Source organism: Neovison vison, chromosome 13, assembly GCF_020171115.1.
Source record: "Neovison vison isolate M4711 chromosome 13, ASM_NN_V1, whole genome shotgun sequence".
In the NCBI taxonomy this organism is placed as follows: domain Eukaryota; kingdom Metazoa; phylum Chordata; class Mammalia; order Carnivora; family Mustelidae; genus Neogale; species Neogale vison.
In genome coordinates this window covers 12,695,092-12,719,228 of record NC_058103.1, presented here as the reverse complement: position 1 = coordinate 12,719,228, position 24,137 = coordinate 12,695,092, and the positions used below count along the sequence as shown (strand labels likewise).

At 45.4% G+C, this 24,137-nt stretch overlaps 1 protein-coding gene across 15 annotated transcripts in view; it reads right to left on the bottom strand.

The window, feature by feature from the left end:
• SIPA1L1 (signal induced proliferation associated 1 like 1) overlaps positions 1-24,137 on the bottom strand; it is a 368,863-nt gene that overhangs the window by 17,771 nt on the left and 326,955 nt on the right. For all 15 annotated transcript variants that reach the window (XM_044230270.1, XM_044230260.1, XM_044230258.1 and 12 more), the window contains 4 exons: positions 21,472-21,914; positions 7,181-7,420; positions 6,295-6,460; positions 1,721-1,967 (listed from right to left, as the gene is read on the bottom strand). In XM_044230270.1, the coding sequence (XP_044086205.1) occupies positions 1,721-1,967; positions 6,295-6,460; positions 7,181-7,420; positions 21,472-21,914 (1,096 nt within the window). The remainder of the gene's footprint in view (positions 1-1,720; positions 1,968-6,294; positions 6,461-7,180; positions 7,421-21,471; positions 21,915-24,137) is intronic.

Below are 24,137 nucleotides of genomic sequence, written 5' to 3'. Positions count from 1 at the left end.
CAAAGGAGCCAAGAATATACAATTGGGAAAGGATGGTCTTTAATAAACAGTGTGGGGAAAATGGGATAGCCACATGCAAAAGAATGAAACCAGAGCACTATCTTACACCAAACCACGAAAGTTAACTCATTATGGATAAAAGACTTAACTGTAAGACCTAAAGCCAAACTTCCAGAAGAAGCTTACAGGCAGTAAGCTCCCTGACATCAGTTTTGATGATGATGACTTTTTGGATTTGACACCAAAAGCAAAGGTTTGTTACCTTTGTTAGGTAAAAATAAACAAATAGACCACATGCACACTAAAAAATTTCTGCACAGCAAAGAAAACCATTAACAAAATGAAAAGGCAACCTATGAACTGGGAGAAAATATTTGCAAATCAGATCTGATAAGGGGGTAACATTCATAATGTATAAAGAATTCCTATAATTCAATAACCAAAAAACAAACCGATTAGAAAATAGAATATGAACAGACATCTTTCTGAAGACAAAATAGAGATGGCCAAGAGGTAAGTGAACAGATGCTCAACATCATTAATGATAAGGGAAATGCAAATCCAAAACCACAACGAGATACCACTTCACACTTGTTTTTTTTTTTAATTTCTTTTCAGCATAACAGTATTCATTATTTTTTCACCACACCCAGTGCTCCATGCAAGCCGTGCCCTCTATAATACCCACCACCTGGTACCCCAACCTCCCACCCCCCCCCGCCACTTCAAACCCCTCAGACTGTTTTTCAGAGTCCACAGTCTCTCATGATTCACCTCCCCTTCCAATTTCCCCCAACTCCCTTCTCCTCTCTAACTCCCCATGTCTTCCATGCTATTTGTTATGCTCCACAAATAAGTGAAACCATATGATAATTGACTCTCTCTGCTTGACTTATTTCACTCAGCATAATCTCTTCCAGTCCCGTCCATGTTGCTACAAAAGTTGGGTATTCGTCCTTTCTGATGGAGGCATAATACTCCACACCACTTCACACTTGTTAAGGGAAGATACAAGTGTTGGCAAGGGTGTGGAGAAAAGGGAGCCCTTGTGCACTGTTAATGGGAATGTAAAGTGGTGCAGCCACTGCGCAAAACAGTACGGAGGTTCTTCAAAAATAGAGCTACCATATGATCTAGAAATTCCTCTCTGGGTATTTATACGAAGAAAATGAAAACACTAGCTTGAAAAATATATATATATAGCCCCAAGTTCACTACACCATTATTTATAATAGCCAAGATAAGGAGACAACCTAAGTGTTCACTGACGGATGAAACACACACACACACACACACACACACACACACAGGAATATTACTTGGCCTTAAAAAATGAAATCTTCTCATTTGCAACAACATGGACGGCCCCTGAGGGCACTATGCTGATTGAAATAAATTAGAGAAAGACAAGTCACGGGGACTACTGTGTGGTATTATTATTATTATTATTATTATTATGTGGAGTTTGCTAAGAATGCATCTTAGAAGTTCCCATCACAAGGAAGAAAACACTCTGCAACTATGCAAGGTGACGGATATTAACTAGACTCACCATGGCGGCCATTTCACAATATAGACAACCATCGAATCAAACAGACCCCAAACAGGCATCCCAGATGACTCTGGGGAGGCGGAGCGTGCGTACCCTGAGGTCTGGGATTACAGGCGCGCAGCTGACCGAGGTTGGCAAGCCGGGAATCTGAGCACCCAAAACACTCACCATGCAGCGACTTCATCCCCAAGGTGTAAGAAGGCCTCCGCAGCGGGAGAGACTTGGGCAGGGAAGGGTACGTGCTGCTGAAGAGGACGTCATTGGGCAGGGCTTGGTCCAGAAGTGATGCCCTGGAGGCAAAGAAGTGCTCCCTCTGGCCGCTGTAGATGCTCTCATCGGACAGCGTGCGGTGCAGGGCCCGTCTTGCCGTGGGCGTGGCAGGAAAAGGCGACTGGGGCGAGGAGAGCGCCTGGAACTGAGAGTGGCGGGCGGACAGGGAGTTACATGGTGGCCTATGTCCTCAGGACAGAGAGCAGCTCTAGCAGGAGGTGCCTCCTGATAAGCAGCAGCTGCTAAGAGTCTACTGAATCAGTCTGACAGAATGTTTCTGAGGATGGATTTCTACCCACTAAAATAGAGAAGCCACCTACATATTGATACAGTTCTATAGAAATGGCAGAAGTTCTAGATAGCTATTCTCTCTTGTCCTTTGCTTTTGTCACCAGATTTGACATTTAGTTGAGGTCCTTTTGCAAAAAGCAAGCTTCTGAGAATCCCATTACTTGAGAAACAAGACACATTAACGGTATTTTAAATGTCCCGCCTCAGAGCCGGCAGAGTATCTGGTCGGTTAGCAATAAAGTTGTAGTTCTTCAGGCCTCCCTAGACAAGTATCCACCTTGGCAGGGAGAACGATGTAGAGGACGGGCGAAGATGTGAGTGGGAGGGCAGAGTCTCAGCCGGCAGAAGGCCTCTGCGGGACGTTCTGGGACAATGGAAAGGGGCAGAGAGAGGAAGACACAAGCGTGTCTCCACTGAGGACGCCGGGAAGAGAGCGGACACTCAGGGTCTAACATGCTTCTGTTCATCAAACCAAGGGTTAATCAAGTCAAAGCTCCCTAGGAAGTGGTGTGCACAGCTGCCACATAAATATGAACAAATAATTAGTCAAACGCATTGTCAATGAGCCCCAGGTGTAGCTGGCGGTGTAAAAATTATGCTCACTTCTAAAAATTCATGATGAGTTAAGCACAAGGTACATATACGCTTGCCTAGAAAGCGAAGCTGCTGAGATAAGGGCTCTGTGAGTCTGTAAATGCAGGGAACTGGGTACGGAAACGGTGGTTTTCCTTTACCACTCACCGAGAAGAGTGGGCATGACAGAGGTGAAATGGCCTGCTGATTATGATTTTAAAAAATATAGCCAGATCCTCTCTCTCTCCCATCGGCAAGCTTCTAGGACTATCACGTACGACTCCTGCCTACCAGGCCAGGCCCCAGATCTCTCCATTCAAACGCTGCTCCCAATCTGTTTTAGCGCCTCTGGGTTCAGCAAAGGGATTTCCTTTTCTAGTGAGTATCCCTGCCCTGATGGTCATACAGGAAGGTGGTTTTCCACTAATTCTAGTTTCAGCCTCTTTGGGAAATATTAACAAACTTCAGGGCTGTGAGCTGCCACCTTGAGGAGCTCCTTGGAGCGGCATGCTTTCTTAGAAGTTCTAACATCTTGCACTGAAGGGAGGCAGGGCAGGAGATGGAAGTAGGCAATCTGCCTTGATGCTTTGCGCCCATTAAAAAGTCGTCTTGTCCCAACATGTCGGGGTGGCCCCTCACCCCATCCCTGTTCCCCTCCAGTCTTGAAGGCGCGTGCACACCGATCTGGTTCTGAGAGCGCCCTGGGCCTGCCTCCCAGGGTGCTTGCTGGGCTGTGCCCAGTGCTGCAGCCCTGGGAAAGAACCACCATGAGTCAACACTGACTCACAAGGGCTCTGAGAGCGCATCAGGCCAGGGGGCTTTGCAGACTGTCCTGGGGACCATACCGGTGCCTCAGAGCATCACTGCCTGGGGAGCAGAGACATTCAAGTGGGACCCAGGCACCCATGACAGCCACCCCTCCTGTCAGAGGACTCCACTTTCTGACTTCTCCGTATTAGACTTCCATGTTTTATTTTCTTTAAAAAGGGGGGGTTCCCAAACTTTAAAACCATCCGGCACCACCAATCTATTTCAAAGCCGAGGAACACGGCCTAGAGGAGGGGCCTCTTGAGGTCAGCTCCTGTTCCCGCCCTCTTCCCAGGCCTCCTGGCTTCATGAGCTGGTCACCAGCACCCGCTGTAAGCAAGCGCCAGCACTCCCCGAGACCTGGAGCTGCCCGCAGCCGCCACCTCTGGCCCGTGCCTCACACTCAGCTCTGGCTGCAAAGCGGGACCATGGGTTTGCGCTCTGTCTGTTCACCTGCCGCTGGGTGCAGCCCTTGGGGAAGGTAAGGTGATCCCTCTCTGCCTGCCAGTGAGGTTTCTTAGAAGGTCAGCAGTCTGCCATCTTCCTTGAGACAGGAGCTCTGTGGCAGGTGCTTAGGCCCTGTGGCCACCTACCTCTGAGCCACAGCTCACCACATCCCAAAGCAGATATCACACATTGCTGGCAAATCACCCTGTATTAACCCTCTCATTTGATATTAACGCTCACTCACTGGTAGCATGAGCTCTCCAAGAAAGCCAGTGTGGTCCGAGTGGGTTCCAAGTCTCATAGCCCAAAGCTGGCCACTGCCAGGACCCTGACACCTGATGCAGTGGCCTGGGGCCTCAAGCCAGGCTTGGCCTGGAAGACCTCTCAAGGGCATGCTGGCCTTTCTGACACAGCAGAGCCAGGAGCATCCCAACGGAGAATTTCGGAAGACACACGGAGATACTTAGCTAAAGTCATCTGAAACCAAACCAAAAAGGAGGACACTGGAGAAAGAAGAGCCTTACTTCCAGCCCTTCCCAGTAAGAGAGTAGCCTGCAGAGAGCCTTCTTTACAGAGGGTCTCTCGGTAATGCGGTCGGGACACAAAGAAGGTGCACCCCTGTTTCAGGAATGTTAAAATAATTCATTTTGGAAATAAAAGCCAAAAACAGGAATGAGGGCAAAAGAGACATTTGCTTTCAATTATTTCTACTGCATGAGTAAATCAAAAGAATCAAAGCTCTAAGTTTGCCCCTTTCCAAAAATGGGAAACCGAGAATTGGAGGAAAGATTCCTTTCAGGGCAAGTTTTATTTTCCTCTAACCTCAAAGGAAAAAAATCTGAAAAAAATTTTATTTTGAAACTGGTACTTATACATTTTAATACACCTCTTTGGGTTCTGCTGGATAAAGAAGTTTCAAACACTGTCTTTTGCGAGGTTGCTAAGGAAACCATTTGTACCCTGCGTGATGAGTCAGAACTGTGAAGTGCTGGCTTATAAAACAGAAATTACAGAAATCAAGAATGACCAAGTCTTTAAAATGATTTATGAGGTTAATGTTTATGTTAATAAATCTTTATTTCGCAGCACAATGCCAGAATGGCCTTTGGAGTACACTTAATTTCTGTAAATGCTGATTTTTCAGTTTAGGGGGTATGTCTGGCCTATCTTGAGAAAGGTGCACACACACACACACACTCTTGTGACGAGAAGCCGGAGTGAGAATGGACGAGGCCATATAGCTCATCCTGCTGGGCATGGCCCCTGCACTCTGCTCCTGGTTTGAGGACAGCAAGTGGTTAAGGCAATACTTGAGCTTATCTTTCCAATCAACTATCAGAGTTCCTCTGAGATTATACTCTCTAGTCACTTCGAACAGACTACCAGTCACTCAGCTAAGCAGCTGGACAACAGAACATGTCCAAGTGTGCCGTGCTGACCTTCCTGGGGGTAGATCCCCTCCTTCTGGGGCTACACAACACACCGCACACAGAAATGCCTTGTGCTCAGAGCTCTGGGCCCCACTCAACAAAGGCCAGCTTCAAGCCCTGGGAGGAGGAGATGGTACACTTCTGAGGACAAGAAAGACCCTCAAGTAGGCTTCAGGGCTCCTCCAAGCTAAGGCGGGCAGAACAAACTTCCACGTGGTTGCGCCAAGGTCTGGCCACTGACCCACAAATATAAACCCTGAGCAGGCACTCAGCACGTGATGGGGAGGGAGGCTGGCTTTAGAGAAATTCTAGCCTAGAATTCTGCAAGGGAAGCAGAGAGGTTTTTGCAAAGTAAAGAGGTTTAGAAAGTTCTGAAGGTAAGTATGTAGACCTAGTTTGCTGGGCTGCAGAGGTGGCTTCTGGAGGATGAGGTGGTGAAGAGAGTGGGCGTAAATCAGGCCATCTCTCTGAGTGGCTGAATGCTACGTGGTGCACAGACAGCAGACCTGCCTGTCGGGGGGCAGAGGTGGGGCACACAGGACAGGACGTGAACTGGGAGCTACTTGTGGGAGGAGGGACCCTTTGGACAGAAGGCTCTAAGGCATTTACAGAAAACTTTTGGGTGACGAGGGAGCCACAGGTGCTCTGCCAAGTTCTCAGAAGCAGTGCCATATGGGTTAACGTCTGTGGAAGAGCGTGGCTTGTGCACGGGCAGTGGGGTACACTAAGGAAGATAAAGCGCGGTAGGGACAGGTAAATATAAAAACCAGACTGAAAGCTGTGGCAGCGGGGACAAAACGCTTGGAGAACGTCATAAGCCCCTTTTAGGGCAGAGTGCATGCTGGAGGGGCCTCCGTGGTGAGCAGCCCCGGCCCTTCTGGCCACCCACCCTAACAGCCACGTGCCCCGAGCTCTGTCCTATACCTTAAAGTTCTTCTGGGATTCAGGAGTTGGGCTTTCCAAGTCGATGAGTTTCTTGAGGTCCTCCTCGATGGTGGACTTGGAGGCCGGCTTGGGGGACGCCCGGAGGTCCCTGGTTGAGGCGCGCAGCCTGGTGTGGGCCATCTCGTTGCCGTCACTCTGATGGCGCCTTGAAAGGAAGAGATGGGAGAAACCAAGCAGGGTGATGTAAGGCCACGATGGACCCTGAGGCGGTGAGTCAGGAGGGACGTTTTCCAGGAGACACAAGGACAAGCTGCTCAGGTAAGTGCTTGTGAAAGAAACACAACCAACTGGAAGCACAAAATAAGAATCTGGTGCACAAACTGCTCTTCTACAGGAACCCATTAGCCCCACTAAGCCAGAGTTAGCACGACTTACTAGTAAGACCACGGCATACAAATCCCAAATGTTACTTCTGTACAAACTCAAACAACATGATCGAAGGACTCATTTAGAGCTTTTTTTACTCCTGTAGTACTTTGTCAAAAAGTTCTTTATATTCAGGGCAGTCCCTCTCTAACACTCCCTCTGCTGGGCCCTGAGTTAAAAACCCCATGGGAAGGCTGTGATTAACATCACCAAAGGGAGAATGTCACCTTCGTGCCAGAAGGTCAATTATTCTGCAGTTTGTTCTCCAGACAGACTCCTTCCTACGACATCTAAGATTCTCAAATCAATGATTTGCCACATAACTTATTTAAGGAATGAAGGAGAGAAATAATTTAAGTTTTACTTAGGAGGGAAAAAGAAAAATCTCTTGACCAAACCCCAGCCGGCCGCCTCTGTGGTAGGAAATTGCCTCAACCTTTTCTGTTCTCCGTCCTGTTAAAAGCAAACCACCCAGTAAGAGAAGCGAAAGAATTCTTACTTTCTCGTGTCCATAAATCCCACAGAGTTTATGGTTCCTTCGGGTTTCTTCCACCCAATCAGGTACTTGCTGGTTGCGCCCTGGCGAGGGTAGAAGGTCCTAGGGCCAGATGAAGAGGAGGAGGAGGAGGAGGGGAAGGAAGGTGCGAGCTGCGAGGTGGCAGGATGGAGCTCTTCTTTGGGGGAACTTCTGGCACTGGTGAAGACCACTGGGCTGGCAGAGTGTCGAGAGCTCATGGTACTGAGGAGAAGCGTGACAAAGACAAAAGGACCCCAGTGTGCATGTGTGCATTCCGGGGTCCACACGGCGGCTCTCAAAGTGTCATCCAAAACAGGGGTTATGGCCACGTTAAAGAACAATGACTGTATCATCAAATATTAATGGGGCCGGCTGGCTAGTCTTTCTTGTTTTTTTGCTACAATTTAAATGTCTGCTGTAAAAATGAAACACAGTCACTGGGGCTTAGTCTGCACTCTGAGTTAAAAGGTAAAAACAGTTGAGGAAATCACGGATGCTTTGAAACATGCTGGCACACCAGAGTTTGTTAGGGGGTCTAGGACAGGCAAGGAACAGGAGAAATGGCAATAAAAGGTCTGGCCATCTCAGTGGCTGTCTGCCTTGCCTTCCTCAGAAATAGGGGTCATGGTGATGCTCCCCAGGTCCAAGCTAGATCAGCATACAGTTCTCCAAACACCCACATCCAAGGCCAAAGAGGGACACTGATGTCTCCTTCCCCATGGCATTCGGCAATAAGAGGGACTCTTAAAAGGCTGATCAGTGGAGTGAAAATGGGCCGCTCTCCTACACCATGTACAAAAATCAACTCAAAATGGATTAAAGACTTGACTGTAAGTCCTGAAACCACAAAACTTCTAGAGGAAATCATAGGCTAATATCCTTGACATCGATCTTGGCAATGATGTTTCTGAATTTGACACCAAAAGCAAAGGTAACAAATGCAAAAATAAACATGTGGGACTATGTCAAATTAAAAAGCTGTATAGCAAAGGTAACCATCAATAAAATGAAAAGGCAACCTAGTGAAGGAGAAAATACTTGCAAATCATACATCTGATAAGGGCACAATACCCAGAATATATAAAGAAGTCATATAACTCAAGAGAAAAAAATCTGATTAAAAAATGGGCAAAGGATGTCTATCAACAGATGAATGGATAAAGAAGATGTGGTGTGTGTGGTGTGTGTGTGTGTATATATATACACACACACACATACACACACACAACGGAATACTATGCAGCTATCAACAGAAATGAAATCTTGCCATTTGTGATCACGTGGATGGAACGAGAGGGTATTATGCTGAGCGAAATAAGACAATTATCATATGATCTCCCTGATATGAGGAAGTTGAGAGGCAACGTTGAGGGGTTTGGGGGGTAGGAAAGGAGTAAATGAAACAAGATGGGATCAGGAGGGAGACAAACCATAAGAGACTCTTAATCTCATAAAACAAACTGAGGGTTGCCAGGGGGAGGGGGGTAGGGAGAGGGTGTTGGGTTATGGACATTGGGGAGGGTGTGTGCTATGATGAGTGCCCTGTGAAGTGTGTAAGCCTGACGATTCACAGACTGTACCCCTGGGGCAAATAATACATTATATGTTAATAAAAAATAATTTTTTTAAAAAAAATGGGCAAAGGATTCTCAATAAACATTTTTCCAAAGAAGACATACAGATGGCTAACAGGTACATGAAAAGATGCTCCACCTCACTAATTATATGGGAAATGCAAATCTAAACCACAATTAAATATCACTCACACCTGTTAGAATGGCTGTTATCAAAAAGATAAGAAATAACAGGTGTTGATAAGAATGTGGAGAAAAGGGACCCCTTCCTTGTGCACTGTTGGTGGGGATGTAATTTGGTGCAACGACTATGGAAAACAGTAAAATGTACCTCAAAAAATTAAAAATAGAACTACCATATGATCTAGAAATTCCACTTCTGGGTTTTACCTAGAGAAGGTGAAAATACTAACTTGAAAGTATCTACAATCCCATGTTCATCGCAGTATTATTTACAAGACCCAAGCTATAGAAATAACCTAAGTGTCCACTGACGGACGAATGGATAAAGAAAGAGTGGTACACATATATAATGAAATACTATACAGCCATAAAAAGAAGGGAATTCTGCCATTTGTAACAATATAAATGGACATTGAGGACATTACGCTAATTGAAATAAGTTGGACAAATACTACGTCATCTACTCATGTGTGCCATCTAAAAAAACCCAAGTTCATAGATACAGAGAACAGACTGGTGGTGGCCACAGGTAGGGATGGAGGATGGGGGAAACTGAGGGAAGAGGGTCAAAAGGTACAAATGTCCATGTGGGAGTCCTGCGGATGTGATGTACAGCATGTTGACTAAATAAAAACACAAAGCACGTCATCATCGTGGATTTTAAACTTTGGTTCAAGATAGCAAAACTGAAGTCTACAGGACCTCAGGAGAAGGCTACTCATCACATACTAAAACTCAGGATTTCTAAGGCCGGGCCTGAGAGTTCAGGGGGTCTACAATGCTGGAGGCTCTTCGATGGCAGAATTTCCACACGTCCCTCCCCAGGATCTTCCAGGACCTGTGTCCACACCACGCAAGCCCTGCTGAGTTCTCCAGTGTCAGCGGAGACCAGAGACGTGGGCTCCTACCACAGCGCACTTGTCACCGAAGGTTTAGCCACGAGGACGTGGTCTCACAGCATCTGCCAGCAGCGCTTTGTCAAAAACCAATGGTCCTGATCTGAATAAAGCCCGGACTTAATAATGACACATTAGCTACGACGCGTGTACCCCAGACCATGGGTGGGAGGGTACACGGGAACTCTCTGCATCGTCTTTGTAACGTTTCTGCCAATCAAAAACTAGTCTAAAATAAAAATATTTTTTATTAAAAAAAAATTAAGGGCATGAACAACAACAACAAAAAAAATCAAAACCACCCAATCTCAGTGGGTACCGAGGGAACACGCACAGATGAAAGTCAGTGCTGAACCCCCACCTGCAACCTCACCTAAAAATCCATTCCCACTGGCTCGTATATTTAAGTGTGGATCTAAAGATTCTGGACCACACCGCGAAGAACATCTTTGCGACAGAGGCAGAGGTTTCTTTCATAGGATCATAAAGGAAAGGATTGAACCCCACTGAAAGTAAGGACTTCTAGTCCTCAAAAGAAAGAGAAGCAGAATATGTGTAAAACATACACCCAACGGTGGGCTCCCAATCCAGAATACAGAACTTCTGAAACTCAACATGACAGACATTTCAATAGGAAAAATGAGCAAAGATCTGAAAAGGAATTCCACAAACAAGGATATCTAAAAGATTAATAAATAAACATTAATGCTTAACATTGTCAATTATCAGGAAACTGCAAACTGAAGCCAAAAGAAAAACCAGTTACACACCCAAAAGGCAGGCTAAAATTAAGAAGACTTCCAACATGAAGTGCTACAATGATGTGAAGTGGCCCGAACTCTGCTACGTCACTGATGTGCTGTCACCGTCTTGAGATGAAGCGGCTCACGTTCTCTGCTGAAGTTGGAACGTGTGTGTATCGAAGGACACAGCAGCCCCACTCCCAGGCCTGTGCCTGCCAGATGCACACACAGGTGTACCAAAGGACATGTGCAAGAATCTGTAATGTCCCCAAACTGGAAACACTCCAAATGCTCCACAGAAGGGACACATGAGCTGTTCCATGTTCTCACGAGGTAAATTTGACACATCCAGGCAGCTAAACTGATGCTACCTAAGACACATGGGGACGCTCACCGACGTCCTGTTGACTCAAAGACACCAGACGTGGAGTAAAACATATGGCGCGATTCCACTCACATAAAGCCAAAAATAGGCAAAATGTGTGTGTGGTTTTAGGATTCGAGACTGTGTTTACCTGGGCGAGGAGGTGGGAATGACCGGGGAAGACAAGTGGGAGGAGGCCGTGTCTGGATGTTGGCTCTGTTCCAGCGCTTGATTTGGGTAGAGATTACACGAGATATGTTCGTTTCATGAAAATTCACGCCAATGGACAGTGTGACCTGAACCTCTTTCTCTACATGTGTCATACTTCAACGAGAACACACCCACAAAAATAAATCAGAAGTAGATGACCTGAAAGGAGAAGGCCTTATCAGTCCACGAGGCTTTGCCACGGACTAGAGGGAACAGGGCACGGAACAAAGGGGATCTGCAAAGTTCGCTACACTAAATGGGCCTTATTGCCACAGAACAAACATAAACATCTTTATTTTTGTAATTAAGGAGGAGGGACCAGGCTCAAACTTCACAAAAAATACGACAAAAAGAAACGACTAGCTATATTCTGATTGCTCTAACAGTTTTCTTTTTCCCGGAGACTTGTAGCTAGAGCGGAAGGGAAAGAAAAAAAATCTCTCCCAAGACCGCAAAGGGCAGCATAAATTTAAAGGCCATGTAATCTCATTTAGTTTTCACCTCTTGATAAAAAATATCCCACTTGTTTGCCTTTAAAAGGAAGAAAAGGGAAAAAGGGATACAGAACTCTTCCTTAAATGCCATACGTTAAATCAATAAGAACAAAATAATAGTAGGACTCTGTTGTGGAAAACAGACTCAAAGTGGAAAGATGAACCAGAAGGAAAAAGGAATCGGGAAGGACATAAAGACAGAGGCAGACAAGCTCAGACTGTGTCTCCAGAGACAGAGCAACGCGCAGTAACTCCAGAACACCAGCAGGAGCTTCCTAGGCGCTAAGAGTGGGCATAGTCTTTGCAGTCATTTGCCACAATATGACAGGGTTGTGGCTGTTTATTGCGTCTTTAGGGACAAGAGCTTATCTCTGGCTTGTAGACTTGCCCCCCCCATGATACCTCTCTCATACGCACTTATAACACAGATGTGGGGGTGTCTCCACTTATCCATGGTTACGGTGAAGCATGGGAAGCATGCTTCCTTGATGGGAAGCAGATTCCCAGGTCAAAAATAGTACATCAGGGTCTGACCTGTACACCTTCGTCTTGGATAATCATGGGCTGGTTTTACCTGCCTCGATTAGCACCCAGAGGTGAGAGCAAGTGTTTGTGAATTACTAGTGCTGGAGCATGTCAGGGCATGTTTTATGTTGAAGGACAGACCCCAGAGATTCTGATTGGGTGCCTTGGCAGACACAAGGGAATCTGCGCTCTGACTTGTTCCCAGCCAATGCCATGGTCCTTAACTCATAACCTGAAAACCACTGCACCAGACAAGCCTTCGAAACTCCCGTAGTTTCCATTTCTCAGCAAGTATCTTGATATGATAGCACGGAGATTCAGAACCCTGGGGCTTTGAAAGACTAAGCGTGTGGTCAAAATAGAAATAATTTGCCATTAAATGTAGAATGTAGAATGAGAATGAAATGTAAATTGCATAGTCCATTAATTTTTAAATCATTTCTCCCATGTTTTAAAAAATAGCTATGCTGGTTTCAGCCATAATGTCTGGCCTCTGTGCAAAGGGAAATTATAGGAAAGGCTTAGAGACATCAAAGAGAGAACAATATATACAGCATATACAGTTTTTGGAGCTCTTTGCTTCCTGTATGAATTTAATTAGTACCATTTTCCTGGGAGGTGTTCAGTAAGTTTTTGAACCAGATTATAAACTCTTTGAAGGCAGACATTCTTGTGTGTCTAACAATGCCAGAATACAGTGGACTCCCAATGAAATTGTTGTTGGACAAAGGGTTTCTCTTCAGTACGTACAGAGCTCACTATCTACTTAACTTGCTTATCTTGTTGATAGTCTGTCTCCCCCACTTAAATGGAAGCCCCACAAGGGCTGATCTTTTTCTCCTTCACTGCTGTACTCTCCATGCCTACCACAGTCGCTGGCCATAGTAGGCATTCAATATGTGATGAGAGAAACGGTCAAATAAATCAGCTATTCATTTTAAATGTAAGAGAGAGTAAGGTGTGAAGACAATGTGTTTTACTCAGGCTGTATTTAAAACTAGGTGTTGCTTTATTTTTATTGCAAGAAATAATTAAATCTACAGATTATACTTCTAAGCATATTCTTAAAAGGATGATTGCTTAAGTCAGACCATAGACCCCGATTATCAGTTTTATTTGTGAACGTGATGGCTGGCACTAGCTCTCAGGTGTGAAATTACAGCACACTTTTATTCACTAATGGTTATAATCAAGACAGCCCTACTTAACAACTGATTAGATTTGGGAACAAAAGTAAAAGTAAAAACAAATGAATAATTCATCGGCAGTGCTTCCTTCTTTAATGTATACCACTCACAGCATGAAGCAAGGTGAGACTCTGGCACACTTGGCCTCTAATTCCAAGCAGGCACATGAAGATCACCTGAGAGGTTTCAAAACACACATTCTTGGGCTCCAATGCCAGATATTTTAATTTGATAAGAGCTGGGCTGGTGCCTAGAGTAGGGATTCTTGTGGAATATCCCTCTAAGTGTGCACACTGATCGAGAACTGCTTGAATCACTTGACTTATTCAGACTGTTACGACATCATCAAACATCAAGAAAGTGAACATCAACATCCAAGAAAGTGAAGCCACGGGGCGCCTGGGTGGCTCAGTTGGTTAAGTGTCTGCCGTCTGCTCAGGTCATGATCCCAGGGTCTGGGATCGAGTCCCGCATCGGGCTCCTTGCTCACTGGGGAGACTGCTTCTCCCTCTGCCCCCACGCCCCCCCACCCTGCACACACTTTCTCTCCCTCTCTCTCTCAAATAAATAAAAATCTAAAAAAGAAAAAAAAAAAAAGGTGAAACGGTGAAGCCCCTGGAGCAGTGTTCCTCCAGCCATGACTGTGGCCACCTGCAGGGATTGATGTAAATGAAGTTTCCTTGGCTTATGTCAAATCTTCGAGAGCCCCAGAAATCTGGAGGAGTCCCCAAAGAGGTCCCTAGAGTTTTACGAACTACTGTGTTAGCCTCTCACCTCCCCCCACTCTAAAATGGGTGGGCTCCTCCTTGCTTTGCAGCCCTGTTCCTGGCCCCTGCTGGTGGCGGGGCTCCTTGAAGCTGCCCACCCCGCTGGCCCTGAGCATCTCTGAGGCGGCTTTAATTACAAAACAACTACAGTGAAGCCATCAGCTCCCTTGTACAGGGGGAACGGTGTGGCTGCGTTGTTCCTCCATCCCGCAGATTTCATGTTACTTCAATACGCTGCAATCCGGTGGTACCCTGGGCAAATTAGATCTCTCCACGGGAGTTGTGGAGGAAGGTAATGAGCGAGCAAGACGGAACAGAAAGAGAACAGCAATCGATATGTTAGGACACGACAGATACAACACTCGTGACTTTTCTCACTGTATCAGAAGTGAGTTTAACTGTGAGTACGGCCAAACTGAGCCGTCCAGTCGGGGGCTCCTGGATGCCACACGAAGGGGCCACCAGCTTTACTTCTCATACCAACTACAGGGTGTTTCCCCTTTCCTCAAAATGGACCAGGTTTCATTTGTCTGGTCATTCCAGGACATGAATTTTGGAAAAGGAATAGAGCTGCACGGACATATGTACTACCTCACACAAAAAGAAAGGAGGCCACGGGGTAATTGGACACGTGGGACAGTCTGTCCCAACTTCTTGTCTCAGCCCAGTGAAACCATGAACCCAATGCCCCATGAGCTGGTGATTTCACCTTCCCAGCCGTGGCCAAACCTCCTAGGAGAAGATGCTGGACGACCTATCTGCGAGTCACGACATGTGCCGCGTCATGGAGGAGGGGCTACCTCTGCTTGCGGACCTTGCAAAGGGATAACTCAAGGAGGATGGAGCAGCCTGAGTGTCAGGAGACAAAAGCCCAAATACCAGAGCTCTGAGAGCCTGGGGAGCCGTCCCTCACGTCTGCACTGTCACTAAGGCCAATTGATCATGACACTGGCTATGCTTGCTCTCGCGCTGCCAAAAGCTGCCGAAGGAAACGCTTGGAGTCATCTGCCCTCCAGGGATGACACAGAGGGACAGAGTTTAGACAGGCTGGGTGTACTAAGTATATTTTCAGGACAGGGAGACCAGCAATTAGTCACCAGTGTAATGGCTATGACAAAATCTGCATGAAGGCTGAATGCTGGCCAAACACCAAGGGGAGGGGATCGGGTTTCCTGTGATTACTTGTACAAATAACAAATACTTAAGCCTCTGGGTGACAGATAACATGGAGGATATGTTTAAGGAGGACTCCTGCTTCCGCTGTGTTCAACACTAGCTGATTCTGTCCAATACTGGGCTCCACAATGTAGGAGGGCTTGAGAAGCCTCATTCTAAAGGATCGGGGAAAAGAAACAGGAATGATTAAGCTGGCAAAGGGGATGTGCAAATAATTATGGTAAAGAAAACTATTCATCTAGAACATGAGATACTTATTTGATGAGCACTGAATGCTGTGAAGCCAATATTGCCTTGTAGGTTAACTAACTAGAACTCAAATTAAAAAACAAACAACACAAGATATTTAGTAAGTCCAAGGGCACACTGATATATAAAGCATAGGGAAGTGGGTGGCGAGGCATACACAGTAGAAGGGGCTTCAGGGGTCACAGTGGACCACAAGCTGAACAAGTCTGCTGAGCTAGATAGGAGGGAGCTAATAAGAGAACTACGAATATTATCATTTTTTTAAGCACAGCTGAGAAGAATGTCACGTTCAGGTTTGGCATCTAAAAAGGAAAAAGAAAAAGCAGGGAGCTTGAGAAGCAAAAATGTAATTATAGAATGAGACACATAAAAGACAATTATAGGACCTGTGGGAGATCCATGTTTGTTGAAGGAAAAGGAGCAAGATAAACCTCATTAAGGCAGGTGATGGAGAGCTTAAAAAAAATGCCAAAAGCCTTTCACCTCAAAAGAAAATTTACAGTTTGCAATACACTTGATAACCTTTTCTTATTCTCACAGACATAGAAAAACAACCATTTTGTTAAGTAGGCCAGGTGTTATTCGCTCCCAGATAAGGGACCCTCATGGTGAAATGCCCTGACCAGCCAGAGGGCTGTTGAGTGGCAGAATGAGACCTGTACCACCATCTCAGGATGCAAACCTACTTTCCCTCCGTTACCCTCTCAACTGGCCTGGGGGTGGAGAACTGTTATAAAATTTCTTTAAAAATATTTCTTAAAAAAAAAAAAAAAAAGAGATTGTGTGTGTGTGTGTGTGTGACACACACATACATATATATACGTATGTATATTTTGTATATTTTGCACATGGTTTCTTATTGATATCTACAATTTTTATAATCTTAGCGTTCAAAAATCTTAACTCAGCTCAGAGAAACTATTTAGTCTCTCTTAATTGTGCATTTAAGCTGCAGTGAGAAGAATTTCAGGTAGGTAGACAAAGGACGAAGTTTTGAAGAAGGAGAGAACATGATAAGCACAGGAATTGCTCAGAGAGGACATGGCCTCTCTCTGTTTGGGATCATCTTCCCTCTCCCCGCATTTGAGGCAGCTGGGCAAGTTCTGATCCTGGTAAGATGGTTTCAATAGGACAAGGGATGGACTCAGTTCTTTCCGAATTCCTTTTGGCCTCATGATTTAATGGCATTGGGAGAATTGGGGCTGTCCATATTGACTGGATGAACGAATTAGCTGCATCGCAGATCAGAGCGGTGATAAACCTTGTGGCAGTGAGTGCCCCATCCAGCCATCTGATGTCTATGGCTTGAGAGAGGTCTCATTTTCTCAGTGTTCTGTTGAAATTTCAACCACAGTGGTTCTGTTTCTTAGTCTTTCAGGTTAACTGGACAGCACTGTATTCTGGATAAAATAATCACCCACTCCCATAAACTGAAAGAAATGGGGCACAACAGCTTAGCACAAATCTGTGCAAGTTCTGCTAGGTAAAAGCAAAATACAATAATCCTGAATGTCCACTGTGTGTCAGACCAAAGAAGAAATGACCAATGAAAACGACCCAACCAACATAAGACAAGCAGAGCCAACCACATGTTGAGGATAAGTTCTGGGTTTATCATTTCAGAAGCTTCACATTCAAATTCTGAATTAGCTCATAACACTTAGAAAAATAATATTCTCATCTTAAGAAAAAAGCACAGATGAGAGGCAATTCATTGTTAGCAATTAAAAAAAAAAAATTCCAGGCAGGAGAGATTTGAGAGAGAAACGTTAGCAGAATAAAGAGAGCAGAATAACTTCTAAACAAAGAAGGCGTATTTCTCTCATACACAAGATGCCAAAGAGGGCAGAGAATGAAAGGCAAGCACGCCGGCTCTAACACAGACTCAGTGGCACACGGACAGTCCAGGGAGCTCCAGGAGGCTGAGGCACATCCTCCTGTTCTATGTGAACTCAATCGAAGAAGTCCTTCTTTACCTCTACTTTCAAGAAACCTACAGCTTTCCTGGCATGACTAGTGAACTCATTAAGTCAGCCAGAAAAAGCACAGTCATGAAACTGAACTGTACTGGTGACCAGGGGCAGGCATTTTTCCTGGACTGAAATCAGCCCTTTTAGTGAATGTCAGACACTGACCAACTGACATCCAGATAGTGACTGATACTTGCATGGACGCTATTAAAAAGTTCTGCCCAGCTGTATTTTGCAGATGAAACAAACCTTACGTAGAGATGACTTCACTCAATGTTCACGCGGTCCCGGGACTTCTGTATACCCTTCTCCATATACCTATTCATAAAAGCAGCACACCTCTGTGCAAATATGGACACTTCTCTACAACAAGCTTTGAGATACAGTCGTAGTCGGGAGTGGAGGATTTATGTTAGTTTTGAACCAGATTATTGGTGGAGGGCCCGAGGAGTCATCAGGCAAAAGGTGGGATCTTTTTTTATTAACATATAATGTGTTATTTGGCCTAGGGGTACAGGTCTGTGAATTGTCAGGCTTACACGTTTCACAGCACTCAAAAAGGTGGGAACTTTAAGGAACAAGTTGTTCCTATCTGAGGTCTGCGACATCCCGAGCACTCCAAACTACGCTCATGGTGGCACACGGTACGGAGAGGTGCTCAGGATGGACAGTGGGTGGGAAACAGTCTAGTGCTGGCCATCGGGGGGAAAGGATGTCACCGCATGTGTGGGAACGCCTTGACCGCCGAGCTCTGAGGGGCTATAGGCATCAGGAGGATGGGGCAGAATGGCTGGCACATGAGGGGGGTTGTGGAAGCCCGGACCCCTGAACAGGATAGGCCAGGACGTTACAGAAGAAATGTGGATTTGTACCTATGAAGGGAGTTTTCAGCTTTATAACATGTGCTCCTGAGTCTGGTCTGATGGCAGGAACATCAGTGGTTATGCGGGACGAGAGCGCCACACGCTAGCCGAGGGGTCTTTGGTCACCACACAAACCAGCACTGTCTACCACCCAGGCCAGAACTCTAAGAAAAAGAAGAGCCCAGCTGGTAAGAGTCTTTTACTTTTATTTTTTTTAAAGCAGGCTCCATGCTGGTCGTGGAGCCCCAACGTGGGGCTTGAACCCACGATGCTGAGATCAAGACCTGAGCTGAGATCAACAGTTGGATGCTTAACCGACTGAGCCACCCCCAGTTCCCCTGGTAAGAGTGTTTTAAAACTGGAAAGGTCTTCATCTCTCTTATGGTCACCATAAACCATTTTATTTTATTTTTGGAATGGTTTAAGACCTCAAAGTGAAACAGCCATTGCAAAAAACCAAAAATCTCTCCCTAAACTTCCAAACTTCATAGAAAACACATGTATATTCTAGGGAGCAACACTTCAGAGCCATGAATAGACTGAACTGTTATCAGTGTGTGTGGCTTCTCTTAATGACATGCAAATCGAACAAGCCTATGTAATTATCAACTTACATTAATGCAGTTCTCCTGGGGGGGGCACAAAAAAACCTGCACGATCATCCGCAGTGAGACTGGAGGACAGAGGGGTAGGAACACAGCCCAGCCAGAAACACGCGGTGGAACTTAATCACTGTAATTTAGATTTTGTCACCAAGTCTCAGGTACGAGCTCTTTTCTGCACTGTCAAGAGATCTCCACATTAATTGCTATTCCCGTCTTCTGAGGACACGCACACTCTAATTTGCAGTGATTCTGGTTTCTCCAGCACCGTGCATTTGGTGGCTAAGTCCCTCTTTCCTTCAGAGAAGGAAGTTTGCAGAAGCTCTGATTATCCAGCTCAGTCTGCCAAGATCAACAGACAGAAGGCACAAAGCATCCCTGCTTACCAGAGTCTAACAATGACTGTGACTCAACCTGTCAGCGGGTGGGAAGCCCTCCACCCTCCCTGAAAGGCCACATTCTTCTCTACGAAGTCTGACTTTCGACAGAAGAGTTATTTCCAAATGATGATTTCAATGATTTCTGCATGGTCAGTTTGAAGCAGAAAATTTAGATAATCCTTTGAGGCCTTTAGGCAGCCCCCGTCAGCACATTCAGATAATGCCAGCCCAGATTATACAAACCCTACTTTTCACGGGGGGAACTCTATAGCCCCAGCATGTGTTAGATGGCACAGCTAACATCTTGGGCTTTGGCTTCAGAGGCCCAGCCTGTCAACCTTACTCCACGGGGATGCTATTCCAGATAAGACCTCTATAACTTGACTTTCTTCTGCCATCAAATTAGACCAGACATATATATCCCCAAATGGAATATAATTTTTCAAAGATTTTATTTGAGAAAGTGAGAGAGAGAGAGCGCATGTGTGCACATGCACACAAGTCAGGAAGAGGCAGAGGAAGAGGAAGAAGCAAACTCTGCACAGAGCAGGGACCCTGATGTGGGGCTCGATCCTAGGACCCTGAGATCATGACCCAAGCCAAAAGCACACACTTAACTGACTTAGCCGCCCAGGTGTCCCTGGAATATCATTCTTAAAAAGATAACCTCCTTTCAAAATAACTGAACACCAAAAAGACAAGAGTCGAGCTAAACCTAGAAGACACACAGAAACTATTCGGAACTGAAAAACAGTCTGAGGGCACAGGATTAGTGAGGAGATGGTGCGGCCTCAAATTGCCATAGTTCTCTGTCACGTGACCCTAGGTCTACGTTACAGCAGGATGGCATTTGATGTTCAGCTTTCTGTTCCGCTTTCCCAACAACGTCCTTAACCTATCTGAACCAAACATTCTATTTTCTGAATTATGGAAAAGTAACTGGATGCCTGGTACTCAAGAATACAGAGATGACTTTCCCAATCGCCTTCCTGCTTGGGAGTCACGTGGTTTCTAGGCAGGCGATATGGTAGTAGTAAACAGAAGTAAAGCTTGTGAAATGCTTGATGGGAAGCTCAAGAACCTCATCAGTAATAGTACAGACACAACAAGAGAACTGAGTATTTACCCGACCACGTTAAACAAATCCACATTACACAGAGGGCATCCTCTGTCATTTAGATTATCTGGGGTTTACTGACAATTTATGTGCCTAGATTCCCATCAAAAAAGAAAAACTAAATTCAGTTTCTCTGCTACTTTTCTTCAGGGCGTAATGATAAAGGAAGCCCAGCGGACAGCAAGGTTAGGTGCTGTCAAGCAAACTGATCAATGACTGACAACAACAAAAGGCAAAAGGAGAAACCACAACAGACATTAATAGGCCCCAAAACATCGCGGTAGAATACTTCCTCCTTGAAACGGAAGAATCCTGCCATACTTTGGATTTTAGGCTCAAAGCCAAAAGAGGAAATGGAAAATGGCATTTATTTTGCCTATCAGAGATTGGAGAATGTGTACTTTTTTTATTCAGAAAGGGAGATTCGATGTCTAATTTTAGCCACAATTTTCTACTGGACACCCCCCTGCCCCCAATCAACACATCACTGTCAGGAGGCACTTCCTGAAAAAGAATTATCACGTGAACACGGGCTGAGTGATGTTCGGTGATGGAGAGGCAGTGTGGAGGATGTGTTCGGTGTCATAAATAAAGCCACATGAGTCTAGAAGGACCCCTTTCTTTTAAAAATATGCTCAAGATTCTCTTTTAGCATCTTTAAAGACTGTTTCATTCTCTATCACTACCTGACAGCCAGAATTCTAAAATTCTTCTCTGATTCTGGTACAGAAGAAAGTCTCTTATAACATCAAACACAACTTCATGAAGACTAAATCTGCGAACTTTTCTGTTTTCTATTTGCAGTGAAAGATAATGTGTGGGGACGGGAGGAATCCAAAAGTAAAACGGGCAGTCACTGCCTCGGGACCCCCTTCTTTGGACACTGGTAGGTGCAGGAAGGTGGGATGAGGCTGGCCGCTGGACTCAGGACCGGGCTGGGCACAGTGGCCGAGGCAGCGGGGGACAGCATTACCTTGTGTGGGAAGCGGCATCGTTTATGCTGAAAGTGCTGTTCTCCCTGGTCAGCGGGTTTGAGCCAGCCTGGCTCTTGCTGTGGATATCCAGGCTCAGGGAGGACTCTGCCTTCCGCTCCATGCCGAGGCTCTCTGTCTCTAAAGTCCGATCTGCCAGGGAGATCACTTCGCTGGAACTGTGCCACAGGGGGGCCACCTTCTCCTTGCCTGGCCCCGAGCGAGGGGATGACGTGGCGGCCCCCAGGGAGGCCGTGCTGCCGTGGCTGGGGCCATAGGAGGTGGTGTCGATGCCGCTGTCGGCAGAGGTGCCCTGCAGATAGTTGTAGCTGTTGAGTTCGGATTCGGTGCGGTCCCCGTCATACCACTTCTCGTCGCTGTGGGCGCTCGATGCGTTGCTGGAGAGGGTATTGCTGCTGGAGTGGCTTGAGTAGTGGCTATCGGACTGCAAGGGAAGCGAGACTGACTTAAGCGCTAGAACGCGAGGGAGAAGCACCTCCTGGCCCGTGCCTGGTTATGGGGTTCTCAAGGCACAAAAATTCAAATGACAAGCCGAAGAAAGACAGGAGGTGCCTGGACAAACCCACTTGCAGCATTTGTGGCAAAGAACGCTAGAGACAGGTTTTTTTTTTAAGAATCCATTTTTCATTCACTTGGGCTAAAATATCAATAGTATTGAGATCACCTTAATCAGAAAGTGTGCTGGATTCCAAAAGTCCTACCACTCGGAGTGGAAACAAGGCAGAATATAAGACTTATTCCTAAAGAGATCTCCTTTTCCTTCCCCAAACTGGCAGCTCTTTAGAACACCACTTTCTTTCTAAGGAGTGCTTAGAGGGAAAATTTATGCAGAGATGCCAAGACAATTCAATGGGGGGAAATCATGGTGTGAGGACAACCGGAGATCTGCATGCAAAAGAAAAGAATGAAGCTGGATCCTTACCACTCAGAAAAATAAACTCAAAAAGATCAAAGGCCTAAATGTAGGAGCTAAAACCATCAGACTCTTAGAAGAAAATGTACATATACATTTTCATGACCTATTTATGCAGTGGTTTCTTGGACACGACACCAAAAGCACAAAAGATAAAAAGAAACAATAAACTGGATTTCACCAAAACTAAAAACTTTTGTGCTTCAAGAAATCCAATTAAAAAATGGGCAAAGGATTTGAATAGACATTTCTCCAAAGATAGTATCACATAGCCAACAAATACAAAAAGATGCTCACGATCCCCAGTCTCTAGAGAGGTGTAAAACCCCACAGTGAGACAACACTTCACACACTAGGATGGTTCTAACCAAAAAGGCAGAGAGGAATGATGGCTGGCACTGTTGGTGGGAATGTAAAATGGGACAGATGCTGTGGGAAAACAATTACAATCCCATTCTCAGTATCTACCAAAGAGAGATGAAAATGTGTTCATGAAAAACCTAAATGAGTATTTACAACTGCATTATTCATCACAGCCAAAATGCAGAAACAACCCCAATGTCCGTCACCTGATTTAAAAATGTGGTATATCCATTCAATGGGATATTATTCAGAAAGAAATGAAGTACAGATACATGCCGTAACACAGAGGAGCCTTAAGAGTGTTGTGCTGAGTGCAGGAAGCCACTCACAAAAGGCCACATATTGTTTGATTTCACTCATAGGAAATGTCCAGAACAGGCACGTCCACAGAGACAGAAAGTGGATGAGTGGTGGTCAAGGGCTTGGAGGGAACGGGGTCGCAGTGATGGGTGCCCAACTCTGTGAGTTGCATACTTCAGATGGGTGAATATTATGGTATGGGAATGATCTCAATCAAAATGTGTACAGAATCCTTTCCACACGGTGGCTTGCTTGGTTGTCTAGAACATTCTACAGTTTACCCAAGAAATAAAACTTCAAAAGGTATTTGAACGAAGTATTATTTTAAATTAGGTAGGAGACAGCAAGTCCAGATACGTGGTAGAGATTGAGTGAGAAAGGGACAGAAGGAACTACACGCACGTGCGTGCATGTACTGCCTGAGGAAGGGACACGTTCTTCACAGGCGAGGGGAAGGAGCAGGAGAAGGATGCAAAAATTTCACTTCAAATGAACAATCCCTTCTTAAACAAGAACCAATCAACCCGCTACTTCACGGGCGCACTCTAGTTTGTTTGCCACACTCTACATGTGTTACGAGGCCTTCCTTTACTCTTAATGTTTGTGGGGCAGAACTTCCTTAGCTCTGGATCTGTGCTGTGGGATTTGGGGGCCCCTTGCCATGTATGGCTACTGAGCACTTTGAATGCGGTTAGTCCAAAACAAGATGTGCTGAGGGTATAAACTACATAAAAGATTTCTATAGGAACGTAATAGGAAGTACATTTGTAATTTTAAACTTTATAGTAGCCACATTTAAAAAAGTAAATGAAACAGGTGAACTTAATTTTAAGAATATATTTAATCGAACTCAATCTATTCAAAATATTATTTCACTGTGTCCCCAATATAAAGGTGTTAATGAGGGAAGGGAAACTGACGGATGGGGTAATTTATCACTTACAAGTAGAACTACGACCACATCACATTTCTGCAGTTAAGTCTCTCACCACACAGCCTAGCGTAGGGCGCTTGGCCACGGGCATGTGCTCTGTTTCTGTAGCTTCATATTCATTTTACTAGAGCACAACT